Source organism: Apis mellifera, linkage group LG1 (assembly GCF_003254395.2).
Source record: "Apis mellifera strain DH4 linkage group LG1, Amel_HAv3.1, whole genome shotgun sequence".
In the NCBI taxonomy this organism is placed as follows: domain Eukaryota; kingdom Metazoa; phylum Arthropoda; class Insecta; order Hymenoptera; family Apidae; genus Apis; species Apis mellifera.
This window is the reverse complement of record NC_037638.1, coordinates 18,444,721-18,459,652: the sequence shown is the minus strand read 5'-3', so window position 1 is coordinate 18,459,652 and position 14,932 is coordinate 18,444,721. Positions and strand designations below refer to the sequence as shown.

General features: G+C 23.1%; 2 protein-coding genes across 8 annotated transcripts in view; both read right to left on the bottom strand.

Annotated features, from left to right (window-relative positions):
- The window catches only part of LOC551069 (diacylglycerol kinase 1), an 81,185-nt gene extending 75,027 nt beyond the window's left edge, over positions 1-6,158 (bottom strand). For 2 of the 4 annotated variants that reach the window (XM_006571114.3, XM_006571115.3), the window contains exon 1: positions 5,861-6,155. The gene's annotated coding sequence lies outside the window, so the exon portion shown is untranslated. Of the gene's footprint in view, positions 1-5,860 lie in introns of all 4 variants that reach the window. The other 2 variants (XM_623468.6, XM_006571113.3) reach the window with 2 other exon arrangements.
- Positions 6,159-8,220: 2,062 nt separating this feature from the next.
- On the bottom strand, positions 8,221-12,914 carry LOC551111 (steroidogenic acute regulatory protein-like). 4 transcript variants are annotated; one of them, XM_016917925.1, is made up of 11 exons: positions 12,706-12,914; positions 10,574-10,861; positions 10,353-10,433; positions 10,145-10,279; positions 10,005-10,058; positions 9,780-9,912; positions 9,469-9,689; positions 9,240-9,395; positions 9,067-9,171; positions 8,816-8,991; positions 8,221-8,754 (listed from the first exon to the last, which is right to left on the bottom strand). In XM_016917925.1, the coding sequence occupies exons 2-11, from the start codon at positions 10,814-10,816 to the stop codon at positions 8,553-8,555; spliced, it is 1,506 nt and encodes a 501-aa protein (XP_016773414.1). In that variant the 5' UTR covers positions 10,817-10,861; positions 12,706-12,914; the 3' UTR covers positions 8,221-8,552. The 4 variants fall into 4 exon arrangements, with proteins under 4 accessions (XP_016773414.1, XP_016773415.1, XP_016773416.1 ...); XM_016917926.2 differs by lacking the exon at positions 12,706-12,914 and adding an exon at positions 11,289-11,308; XM_016917927.1 differs by lacking the exon at positions 12,706-12,914 and having other exon boundaries at positions 10,162-10,239.
- Positions 12,915-14,932: the final 2,018 nt, after the last annotated feature.

Here is a 14,932-nt window from a genome sequence, read left to right as displayed (position 1 = left end):
ACGAATGAAAACACGTTCGTAAGTCGTGAACCATTCCAAGAATGGCAGAACAACGGGCGAAGGTATTCGCGACGCGAGGCGAATGAATGCGAATACGCGATTATTTTCTTTGAAAACAATGCTCGTGGCGAGGGGGGAGTGAAGAATTGGCCGGGAAGATATCTTCGAAGAGGCGAGCAGTCAATTCTCAGATCGGCCGTATAAGTAAAAATGAAAAAGGGAGAAGCGAACGAGAACGCGATACGTAAGATGGTTGGAAAACAAATGGGGAAGATCAGTGGCGGACAGTTGGTACGAAACGAGAGAAGAAACAGTTCGTTCACTCGTTCGAGTCACAAATTAAATCCGATTTCGGGGAGGGGAACGTCAAACAAACGCCATCGTTTCCTTTCTATTCGCAAATAAACCGGGACCTAATTTCAAATAAATTTCCAATGGATATCCGTAACGCGATTTTATTCGGTACTTGGATGGGAGAGAAAGGGAAGAAAGGGAAATTCGGTTGCTAAAAATAAAAATGATTCCTTTTTTTTCTTTTTTTTTTCCAATGTTGTCCACCGTATCGAACGGGATTTGCAATGAATCATAAAAAAGTCGTTCACTGGGATTGCGAGCGGAATAATCGAATTAACGTTTGACATTGTATTTCACACCTGTGCACGCTCGATCGTCATATCTCTCGTGAACACGAACATTTTCTCTGGTGGTTTACTAATGTACCCATCATGGTACATGAACAAATTGTGTATCTGATAATCGCGAGTAACGTGAGCAATTAACGATTTCCATGCGCGACAATGATGATTATTAAATGTGTTTAACGCGAGACCAGTTTAACATCAATGGAATCTTATAATCGTAGCTGGCAAATTACTCGGTTAACATAAACGTTACAATTTCGTCAAAATATCATCCTAAATTACGCGAGATATATAATATTATTGGATTCTTAATGAGAACATCGTTAGGATATTTTAAGTAAATTTAAATTGATCGAGAAATGAAAAGTATCGAAGCGTTTAAAATATTATAGCTTGAAATATAAACTATAATAGAAGAAAGAAGTAAAATATTCTAACGACAGAATATAATTAAAATATAACATTTAAAAAATTAATATTGTTTTAAATTAATATTTGAAAAAATAATAAGGAAACTTGAGAAAATTTTCATTTCTATATCATTAGTTTTGAACTAACATTAAAATAGAATTAAACATACAATGTGGTTATTCAAAGTGGTTAAAGAATATTTTCATGAATGATATTATCTCTCATTAAGGATTCCAACTTGCTATAATAGTATGTATACGCGATAATCCAAACTTGATGATATTGATTTAATTGTAAAACAGCTTCGAGATAATTATACAAGTTTTACTATCCGAAATTTTACCAACTATTTCTATGGAGAATAATACATGAACAAATCGAAAAGTTTCATTGTAATCTTTAATTACGTTCCATTCTCTTCTATTAAATTCTAATTATTCGTATTTAAAATTGAATAAAGAGTAGACAGAATCCCTATCCCAAATTCTATTTTCACGAATATATTTTTATTCCCCGAAGCTTTGGCTATGAAAACAAACCACACTTGAAATTCTTCCAACTTTTCATCGCCATCATCGACACAGTGTTTCCGCGTTTCAGATGATTCCTGGTTGATTCAAGGCGTATTTTCGCACGCTCGATACATGAAAAAGGGATATGGGTAATCGTCAACCTAAACTTGTTCGTCACCATGGTAACGTAACCTTCGTAGGTTGACCTTGCTGAGGGAAAACAAGACAAAAGGAAAAAGTGTTACAGAAGGGAAGTGTTACAAAAAGGAAAAAGGAAGGAGGAAGACAAGGATGAGGGAGAGAGATCGAGCGTAATGTTAAAAAAGTTCTTTATAGCCTCAACAGGAAATTTTCAACCATCTCATATACCCTCCGAGAGTTTATTATTAAGCATTATTAAACATTGATAGTATAAAAAATAATTGCTTCGAGATTCCTATGTTTATGATTATGAATTATTTCATAATCTGAAGATTCTTGAAAGAAATTCGAATTTCATGATGGGAAAGAAACTTTGAATAGGAAAAAATTATGGAGGAATGCGCAGGTTTTTGATAATATGGAAAATATAGAAGATAAAAAAATATCAGGCATATAAGAAAATCTTTTTTGTAAGGATTTACGAAGAGATAATTAAAGAGAAAAAAATATAAGAAGTAAATTTAAAGATAAGAGTAAAGAACATTCACGAGATAAAAGGAAGATTCAAAGGATTAAAAGTGCTTAAAAGTAGTAAAATTTTTATGCGATTTTTGCCGTCTTTTCACACTCTGATCTTCCATTTTGATTTAGAATTGTCTGATTGATAGTAACACGTTTGATTAGAGAAGAATTTCAATAATTGTAATAATTAATAATTTTTATATATTTTAATTTCATATAATTTTTCTATAAATTTATTATTAGTCCATTTTTCATAAATAGCTAAAAAATTATTTATTAAACATATTATATATAAATGTTTTATTAATCCTATTTGGAAGAGGTGTTATATAAAGAAATTTTGTTCTTTTACAAAAATTTAATTTAAATTAAATTTAATTTAAATTAATATTTGTAAAAGAATTATAGAATAAAAGATTTTTTAATTCTATCAAATAGTTTTACTCACAATAAAAATTAAATATTTGATATAACAATTATTAACATCTGATGAATTTTGTTTTATACAAAAGATTAACATTAATCTAGAATCGTATCATGCTTCTTTTATATATATTTCGGTTTTGAAATTATAATAGCGTGCTATTATAATTTCAACAATTCTAGGATAGAAACAATATCATAGTAGGGGAATACTAAGGGATCAATAAGTGTTTTTTGATGATGATTTTCATATTTGAGGGGAAGAAAAATATGTGATCGTAAATCAACAACCTGTTGAAATCTATTTCATAAATCTTAGCGACTATTTAGGTAAATTTTATTCGAGCAAGTAAAAAAAAATCTTCTCTATCTCTCTAATCTAATTTGTTGAAAGTTTATTTTCTATATCTGTCAAGTTTATGAAAAATAATTAATTTCTTTAAAAAAAAATAATAAAACTAATCTTTTTAAATTTTTATTTAAATCTTCCAATTAAAATAAGAAATTGATTATTCTCGACTGAAATAACAAATAATAAATAAAATAAGAATGTTGGATTTTATGCAATCGATAAAAAATAATTTATTGGTATAACATTAGTCAAAAAACGTCGCGTTTCTGGTCCAACAAAATATTATGCACAATTATTTATAAGCGGAAAATTTTATTTTTATTTATAAGTAGAAATTTTGAAATAATACCAACATTGGACACCAACATTGACAGTCTTTCGATCAAGAAGATAAAGATTTATGATTAAGCTTAACATTTGAGACTTTAATTCTGGACATTTTGATTAATTTATTAATTTTTTTAAATGATTAATTTTCGATATGATTTCATCAATAATTTAAAATACTTTATACTTTATGAAGAAAAAATTCAAGAAGCAATCTTAATTTTTAATTAATTTTTTTAAATCAACAATTTTTAATTTTTTAAGTTTATTTTCCTATGCATCATTATTATTATTTTAATATAATTTTTGTCAAATAATGACAAAAATTCAAGATAAAATATTTGAAAATTCAAATTAAAAAAATTAAGAAATTAAAAAATGAAATCCAATATTATTTTGACTAATTTTAATACACCTATATCAATAATTGCATTAAAAGGAACATGTTTTTTCAAATGCATAAACCGAACAAAAATTTTTAATTGTGTGGCAATATTTAAATTTAAATTTTAAAACTGCGCGCGAAATCGATTTACTTTAGAAGAGACTATTATTATATATAGAAAACTGCTAGTTTCGCTGCCAAAGGTCAATGTCTATTATGCTACTGTCAACAAAACTCAACGATGCAATATGATAGTTTGTTTACATATATATGATCTAGATATCGAATATACGTATATTTGTAATTATTCAAGAAAAATCTTTTTTATGAAAGAACAAACTATTTACGTGGAATATTCATAACTTCTTATGATTATTTATAAATTTCTTGTTATTCTACCATCTTTATGTATTGCCTCATTTATTGCGTATATTATTTCTTTTCATATTTTGACTAGATATTTTATTTAAAATTTATATATCTTTTTTGATAAAATGATTGCTAAAAAATATTTAAAAATTAAATATATAATAAAATAACGATTACTATTAAATAGACGAAAATTAAAATCTTTTTTTTTTAGTGAAAAATTTATAAAGAAAAAAAGACGATAAGAATAGTTTTAAATAAAGTTAATTCAAAACGAAGTAGAAAGAACGCATAAACAAAGAAAACGTTAATTAAAAGAACATTATTTTTTCGACGATAGTACATTCGAAACTACAAAATTCTGTATTTTGCGAAGAAAGAATATCCTATTACAAATTGTTATGCATATACGTCTCTTTAAACGTATATACAGATAGCTAATATACATATTGACTCGAAGGTCGAAGGTCAAAAGGATCGTGGACAAAGGATCAGGAATAGACATGAAATATGCGACCTCGATGTGTCTTATGACATGTTGAGAAAAGAATAAATTCTAAATAAAACCTATCACATTATTTGTTTCGTTTAATTTCAAATGAAAGCATGTCAAATTTAAACAATCGTTACTATCAAAAAATTTCGTGAAATTCTTTATAGATCCATTCTAATAGATCTCATTTATTATATTCTAAAATTGCATTTTTCTATTCACGATTAATTTTCAAAAAAACAATCGACATCTATACATTTATATTGGTAACTAACTATTTACTTGAGAATCTGTCGCATATATTTCAAATAATTATATATAAATATTGTAAAAATAATCGACATCTACGCGTTTATATCCGTAACTAACATTTACTTGAGAATCTGTCACATATTTCGAACTACTATACATAGATATTATAAAAACAATCGAGATTTATATTGATAATTAACATTTACTTGAGAATCTGTCACATATACTTCGAATAATTATATGTAGATATTGTAAAAACGATCGACATCTACACGTTTATATCAGTAACTAATATTTACTTGAGAATCTGTCGCATATATTTCGAATAATTATATATGGATATTGTAAAAACAATCGATATCTATATATTTATATGAGTAACTAATATTTACTTGAGAATCTATCATATATTTCAAATAATTATATACAGATATTGTAAAAATAATCGACATCTACGCGTTTATATCGGTAACTGACATTTACTTGAGAATCTGTCGCATATACTTCGAAAAACTACAGAAATATTGTAAAAACAATCAACATTTATATATTTATATCGATAACTAACATTTATTTGAGAATCTGTCGTATATACTTCGAATAATTATATATGGATATTGTAAAAACAATCGATATCTATACATTTATATGGGTAACTAATATTTACTTGAGAATCTGTCGCATATATTTCAAATAATTATATATAAATATTGTAAAAATAATCGACATCTACGCGTTTATATCGATAACTAACATTTACTTGAGAATCTGTCACATATACTTCGAATAACTACATAAATATTGTAAAAACAATCAACATCTATATGTTTATATCGGTAACTAACATTTACTTGAGAATCTGTCGCGTATACTTTGAATAACTACATAGATATTGTAAAGAAAATGCTTGAAACGATAAATATTAACTGTTCGAATATTAAAATATGAAGAATTATTAGATTACATAGTCATTTTTATAAAATTAAAAGGCATAATTAATAAGAAATAATAAGAAAAATTATTTACACTCACCATTTCTGCAACATCCTATCATAGACGCTTTGAAGCGTCCTTTATGTTTCCGGCATCATCCTGAACCGGTGTTGCTCCGCTGAGATGCAAATTGCAATCGTAGAATACTAGAATTGAACAGAAAAGATGTTCTTGTCACAATAAATGCTGACAATCGTTTTGACAACGAATATGTGATAGTAAAGCACAATATCCCGACACTTCTTACAAACACTTAACTCGACAAGCACACGCGTAAGGCGCGAGACCAACTGACTGACTTTCTCAATTTCGGTTCTGGCTCCTGCACTACCGCCATCTGTTTTACATGAACGTTTCACCGATTGTGTTCGTTTTAATGCGTGCGCATTATGTGAACATTTCGATGATTTTTTTTATAAGTTTCTCTTCTTTTTGAATTCTTTTTTCTTCCAAATTATATGTTTCAAAATAATAATTAACTTTGGTTCACGAATTATTCATATGAGATCAAAATATTATTTACCTATGAAATTTATGTATTATTTTTTATGGAACTAAAAATAATTTTGAACAATTTAAAACTTTAAATAAAATAGAATAAAATTGAATGACAGTATTTAATACAAAGCATTAAAGTTTAGCTCTTTTTTCTGATAACGATAAATTTTGATAGATAAATTTGGAGATAACAAAACCTTATCTTAGCATTCATTAGATACAGAAATTAAAACGGTAACAATACAGAATAAAGGGTATAAATACAAAGAGCTTATTGTTGTTTTATGTTTGCAAATAGTGTCTTAAATACAGAAATAAATAATAAATAAACGATAATTTAATTATATAATTTTTTGAAACATAATGCATTACAGATTATGATGTAATATTACGAATAATGTGCTATAAATTAATAAAAATAAACATATTTTTTACAATTTTGTAATATAAATAAAAATGAAAATTAAGATTATTAATTTTGAAATATTTAAAAAATAGATTAAGAAAAGAAAATTATTTAATTTTATTACTTATGTACAATTAATATTAATTTATATAAGCAATGTTTTTTATTATTATAGGTCAATTTTATAAAATTAAACATATTAAATTTCGACTTAATCATTATTTGTTCCAAAAAATAATTCATATTCATATATTTGAAGAAATAATATCAAATAATTTTCATTCAAATTATAAGAAAAAAATATAATTAATAAAACATGCACTAATATGTGAATATAATGATATATGAATAAAAATAATTATTTTTACATATAATAATAACATTTATAATTTTACAGTTTTATTACAGTAAATTATTTTTTATCTAGCATAAAAAATAAATTTTATTAAGAATAGAAAAATGACTTTAATGTTAAATGCTATTGGAATTGCATTAAAATGAATAGAAATGAACATAACATAATTTTTTAAAATTGAACATACAAATATATGTTAAAATGTACAAATTGCTATATTAATATATACATTTTCTATATTGTAAGCGTATTCTTTGTATTTCTTTATACATATCATATCAAATATCTATAAAATAAATTTATTAAACAAAGAATATTATTACGCATTATCGAAAAATGCACATTTTGAATTAAGGAATTATTTATATATTTTTAAAACTTATAATAATATTTCTTAATAATATATTTATAATAAATTCAATTATATTTTTAATTTCAAATTATTTATATACTAATATATTATATATTATATTCAATAATTATATTAATAATATATTCAATAATTTATTCAATATTCAATATTCAATTTATTGATATTTTTTTTCGCATATGCAACATTTTAAAATAACCAATCACATTCATATGCGTATTATTTAAATATATATAGTAATTATTATAATTTATTATAAACTTTTATGATATAAATAAATATTACCTCATATAGGTAAATAATTTATGTGAACTAAATACTTATATTTCTACATGTAAATTACAATTCAATGAAAATTTTCAAAATTTAAAATAGTTAATGAAATTAATATTTATGTAATAAAAGAAATATTATTCAAGATCATTTTATATTTACAATTTAACATTATTACATTGAAAATATACTATAAATGAATTAAAATTAAATATGTAAAATAAAATTGCGTAGAAAATTAAATGTAAAATTATAAGTATTACTAATATTTTAAACTATAAATGAAAAAAAAAAACAATAGAATAATTAAGTTACGTCATATTGCAAAATAATGTTCACGTCATATAAAACATAATGTTCACTTAAATTTTATTTTACCTATATGAATGTATAAATTTTTTTACTAATTTAATAAATTTATACTATATAAATTTTTTACTAATTTAAAAAATATAACTATATTGAAAAAGTAAAATATCAATTTTTTTTTATATATATTTCATATGTAGAAAGTATTCCTTAATTTTAATTTCTGCTTACGAAATACAAAGCATGTAAAAAAAGTCTTTTGCCGTCCTTCTGTCAGTCTATCAATTCTCCAACAAAAGACACTTATAGACTCTTTCTACATTTGTCATTTGATTTAGATTAATAGTATATAACACATGGAAAACACAATAAGAAAATTATATTTGACTTGACCAAAAATTGCGTTGTTCTCAGAATATTAAAAATACTATAAAAAATTGAAATTCTTTCAATTACACAAACCCACAGACTGATTATGAAAGACCATGGCGATTAATCGTGATTATCAGAACGAACTGTATTAAGCAGTTGATCTTTGTGTGTCATCCATATATTTCCTTATATAAGACATAAAATCTATTAATGCAGTAGACATTGATTTATCTACAACTTTTTGTGGAAGCCAACCCTTTAAATTCGTATTAATAATCCATGTGAATTTACATTTATTTTCTTCGTTAGGTAATCGTTCCGCTGCCCAACAGCTTAAATTGTTTTCAGCCCTAAAAATTTTTTAATATATGTAATTATTTTTTACCAATATATTTTTTTTTGTAATCTTACCTGACAACGTTATTACGATTTGGTAATGATGTTAAAGGTACTGATGTACCACTATTTATATAATAGTTACCATAATGAATACGATGTCTTAAAATAACAAAATCACGAGCGCCAATAATACCTCCTCCTTGAGCACTCGTGGCTTGATAAACAATATCCGTATTTTCATCAATATACTGATTAAAAAATACATAAGAATATGTTAATTTAACTAAGCAAAATTATGCAAAATTGAAAAATATATATTTTACCTGTAATTTTTTTGATTCTGTAACAAGCCTATTCCATGTTGGTAATAATTCAACTTCATCAAATAATCTATTCACAATTATACTAGCTGGAGCTTCAATCATTCCCTTAAAAAATGTATCATGTAATTTTAAAACAGAAAACGAAGAAAACACTATATCTTATTTAAACTTACTACTATTTTTAAAATCCTTCCTTCTGGCTTAGGACGATTTATATAAAATATGATATCGCCATTTGTCATTATATTTTGAATTTGCCAATCTTTAGATTGCAATAAATCATGACAATTTTGCACTAACGCATTTGCTCTCCGTTTATAATCTTCTATCTATAAATATTTATAAAAAACTTCTATAAATTTGCTCAATTTTTTTAAATATAAATCATTATACAATTCTTACCATTTCTGATGTAAGTTTTGGTAAAGGTTTAGACGGAAATGTTTCATTTGTTTTTAGAAAACCTCTGGAACTACTTGGTCTTGTATTTTCATCTTCATGATCAGAATGGTCTGGTGAATCCATAGGTGTGAAAAATGTACCAGCATGTTCATTATTCGTATATTGACGAGATTCCGAGATAACACCTCGGAGAAGTGGTTCTCTTTCATTATCTATAAAATCTGAAATCGATTTAAAGTTTTTATTTATTATGAATATACAATATAAATTCGACATTCTATAAAATAATGATATATTTAAAAGTAACATACTTCTAAACCAATTTCTAGCTTGTGTTTCTTGAGGTAATACACGAATGTCAAAAAACCATGCTTCTACCCAAGGTAATACAAAAGAAGTAAGGATAAGAAGAACTTGAAATACTGGTTGATTACATATTGTCCACTAAAAATAAAATAAAATTATATTATTGTTCTGTTATAAATTATCTTATTTTCTTATAAATATTTACTGTATAACATCAACAGTATATTTACATCAAAAAGAAACACTTTGGCGATTAAAAAAGCACATGTTGTGGCAGTTGTTAACTGTAAAAATATTATACAATATTATAATAAATAAAATATGATATATCATTATTTTATAATTTTATAATCACATTCTCATTGCTTACCAAATTATGACACTTACAGCTACAATAATCCAATGATCCAAATGAAGCAGCGCATAGAAGAGCAACAACACTGTAAACCTGCAAATCGCTGCCATCTGAGAAGATGAAATCCTTAAAATCTCTGTCCCCGACGAACTGAATGTCATTTTGGACATTGTTTTTTCTTTTTCAAGTAGATATAAAGTATTACTATATAAACACTACTTACTACTATGTCGAAGAGTGAGGTTTTGATATGATAATGGACTATTTGATTCATGAAAGCAGATTCCAAACTCTCGCCAGCAATCTAAAAATATGTTCCAAAATTGATTAGAAGTTCAAGTAAATTTCTTTTATTCATATGATTAAGAAAATGAAAAAAAAAAAAATGCATAAAAATTTCATTTCTTCAGTCTTTAATTAAATATTATAACATATGCGATTTACCATTGTACAAATGAGCCACATTAGAAAAGTAAGCAGAAGATCGAAAGTGACAAAAAGACAAAAGAAACGTCTGACATTGGACATTCTTCCATTTTGCATAGCACCCGCGATAAGATCCTCGCTAAGAATAATGTCTGGAGTTCGCGTTACATTCTGTTGAGTATATATACTTCTTTGGGAGTTTATAGATTCGTTTAGCAAAGTTTCAGCAGCTGCTAAAATTTGCCTCTCATCTTCTGCCATTGTATTTTTTTTACTATTATATCTTTTGATATCCGCAATAATAACCTGCAAATAGCAATTTAACATGTTATCATATTAATGAAGAACAATATTACATTAAATTGATATTTCTATACGAAAATTATTTAAATAAAAATTTTATTGCATGTACTAATATTTTCTAATATTTTATTATTGTAGACAACTATTAATTTATATAATAAAAAATTGATATTAAAAATCTATAATAAGATCATTAATATAACAATTTTTAATTAATGTAAAATTAAAGATTAATTTTTGGAAAATTGTATTATATTTGCATAATATTTTCATAATTTTTATATATAATTAATTTATAAATAACGTAATAACGAATAAAATTATTTTATTAATAGATATATCGATTCCGAAAATCGAACTTTAAAAACTTTATACAATATTATCGATAAAATTTGATATAAACTACACTCATGATAAACAATTTGCTTACATTGATTGTTTTTTCTTAAGATTTATCTATTATCACAATCTATTATACTTCTTGGTATTTTTTTCTATTTTTTTTGCGATAATATAACGTTATATATCTTTTTTGAGTAAAATCAGTATTAGATATTGAGAAGTATATAAGATAAGACGTAATATAAATAACTTTTTACAATATTTCTCTCAATATTTCTTAAATTGTATTTAGTAGTTATTTATAAAAAGCACTTTAACAATTATAATTATAATATTAATTAATATTAATTAAAATTTTTATTTATCGATTTTTCAACAAGGTCATCGGTGTATATAAAAATATCATATTGTATCATATTATCTGTAATAATATTTTTTTTATTTTTATATAAACATATACATATATACAATTTTTTATCAATTTTTTATCAAAATATTTTTTTTTATCTAGATTGAATTATGAATATGTGCATTTTATTATATATATATATAATTAAAAAAAATAAATACATATATATTGGTATAAATTGTTATGAATCGACGTCGTATTAAATTATATATATCGTAACAAATCTTTTTAATTTTTAATTGTCAAATGATTAATTTTTTTATTTATATTTTTTACATTGAATTTTTTACTATATGTTACTATATTATAAATATATACTTTTATATACATAAATAGATTTAAAAATAATTAAGAAGCAAATTTTCGATTGTTTAAATGAGAAACAAATTTGAAACATAAACATAATTATATATTTTTTTTATATAAATATTTTATATTTTTTATATAAATATTATATATATTTTATAAATAACTTATCTTAATAAAATATTTATAAACTATGAAAATTATATTGATAAGATTATTGATATAATTTTATTTATATATTATTAATTTCAAAAGTTTTTTGAAATTATATTGAATGTAATATATATTTTTTTTATATCTTATTAATCTTTTATTTTATATAAAAATAATATCATTTATTAGAAAAAGTAAAAAAGAAAAAAATTTTGAAATCTGAAATATATAAATGTATAAATGTATAAATGTATAAATGTACGATTAACATTAACTTATATTAAGAAAATACTTCAAAATAGGATAATCTATAAGAAAATTTATATTGTATAAAGTTTTTAAAATCTTCTGCAATGATGCATTTATATTAATATTTATATTTTTAATTCAACATAAGAAAAATCATTTTAATAGCATATCGATAACAAAAGATTTTTTATATAAGTTTTATTAATATTAACAAAACATTCTAACCTCAAATTCAATTAAGAAAAGTTTAATTTGTTAATTTTGAAGATAACTAACACTTTTTTCTATAATATTTGTTAATATTTATTAAATAATCAACAATATAAAAACTATAATTGAATGATTTAATTAAATGAACAATAAGAAAATGTTTTAAAATTTTGTTTACCGTTTAGATTTAACTAATCTTCATAATTCAATTGCATTCAATTCAATTGAAGAATTAACTGATAACACAATCCACTTAAGCATCATTCCGAAAGAAAAATTTCTGACGAAACATTTAATATTAAAAAGTACCAATATTTCGACTTTCGTTATGAGTTCGTAACAAAGGCGAACACAAAAAAATGTAGAAACTTATTCACATAAATTTCATATGCATATTTGCATGAATAATGGTGGCGCCACGTGATAGAGTTACATGTAACGCTATCTAGTTATTTTCTTTGGTACTTTCTTATCAATAAAAAGTTACCATCTGTATATAAAAATTAAAAATTCTTAAGTACTGAAAATACTCAAAAGATGGCACTTCAATTCTTATATTATTTTATCCTATTTTTAAAAAAATATCTTTATTATTCAAGAGATGGTGCTAAAAGTCTATTCTTATTTTATTTTTATCCTTCTTTTGTTATTTATCATCCTTGTTTATTTAGTTCCATTTGCGGCATTCTAAACGTTGATTTCTTAATTTTTATCCTATTTCTATTTCTTCTTTCTTCTTCAACACTCGCTCTTTTTATCCACTTGTTCGTGATGCATAATCATAAAAAATATAAGATATTATTTTAATACACTTTTATCATTTCTCTTTCTTTTTATTTTTAATCCTTTTTTTAATAAAAATAGCTTTTTATAATTAAAAAAATATATATAATAATATAGAGTCACCATCCCAATAATTTATTTTATAATTGTAAAATGATGTACTTAATATATAAAATATTCTGCAATAGAATATTTATTTTATTTTTTATTTGTAATTTTATATTACAAATTTAATTTCTAATTATTATTAACATAATCTTATTTTGAATAGAATCAATAACTTTGAATTAAGGAATCCAAGAAAAAAATACATTGAATGTCAGATCTATTTGTTAGCTTATTCATTTTCTTTAATAAAGAAGTCAGTTTTTAAATTTTAAATCAAATTCATATGATATATTACATTACATGTAATGTCTTTTAATTAAAACAATTTTAAATTTTAATCTTAAATGTTATAGAATGAAATATTATTAATTATTGTTCATTCAAAAATTGTATTTTCATTAATAATAAATGTAATATGTTTATCTCTATACAATTATATTTCTAATTATTATATTTTCATATTTTTTTATTATATTACATATATTCATATTCTATATATTAAAAAATGATATTTTTTAAAATTTATAATTAAAAAATATTTTTATATTTATTGTTTCTTTATATTCTTAATTAACTACCACTTATATATTTTTATTATTATGTACTATATATATAAAATATTAATAATTTTGATTAATGATAAAGTAACACTATGAAATATGTTACATATTTATATTGTTTCTATAAAGTTAATTGTAACTTTTTAATATGTGTTTTAAAATAAATAAAAATTATTATATGAAGTCGAAAATTTCATCTTAAAGATAAAAAAATAATGTAATAATCATATATAAAGTCTGTATTTATTAATAAGGAAAATAATAATTATCTGCATAATTATCCTATTGAAAATATTAAGCATTATTATAGTAGCATTTTTTATTTTATTAGTAAGTATTATTAAACTCTTTACATATTTTTGTCGTTATAATGAATAACTGATAGAACTCTTAACTTATACATCCATTCATTCAAACACGCGTGATGGACCATTCCGTAATTATGTTACTCAGTACTCACAACTATGTCACATGATTCTTGACAACTTATAAGATTAATGCCATCATTCAACAGCTTACAAAATTTATTTTTTAACTTTTCTTCAAGTTAAACGAAATTCTAGAGGGAATAAGAGACTTTTTTGCAATCACTTTTCAATATAAAATTATGTTATCGTACTGTAATGATAAACATAAGTATATTAAATAATTATTTCTATTTGTAGTGCATCAATACGAAAGGAAATTATTTTTTCAAATATTTTGAGTACTTAAAAAAACCTTATTATAGAATTCTTATAATATTTAAAAATCTGAATTTTAATAATTCAGTTAAAGCAATTTTGTGTAACAATAAAATGTAATATTAAATATTTTTTACATATATCTAATTTATTTTTTTAAATAGAATTTTCCAATTTTTAATTTTATCGCAAATAATTTAGAAATAAAATGAATTTTCCTTCCAAAAATTTTCTAATCAATCAAATATTGTTATATAACCAAAAAGGTATA

Coding starts and splice junctions, on each gene's coding strand:
- LOC551111 (XM_016917925.1), bottom strand. CDS start 10,816: ATGGCAGAAGATGAGAGGCAAATTTTAGCAGCTGCTGAAACTTTGCTA. Junction 9,913..10,004: donor CCAAAGTGTTTCTTTTTGAT/GTAAATATACTG, acceptor TTTTATTTTTAG/TGGACAATATGTAATCAACC. Junction 8,755..8,815: donor AATCGTAATAACGTTGTCAG/GTAAGATTACAA, acceptor AAAAATTTTTAG/GGCTGAAAACAATTTAAGCT.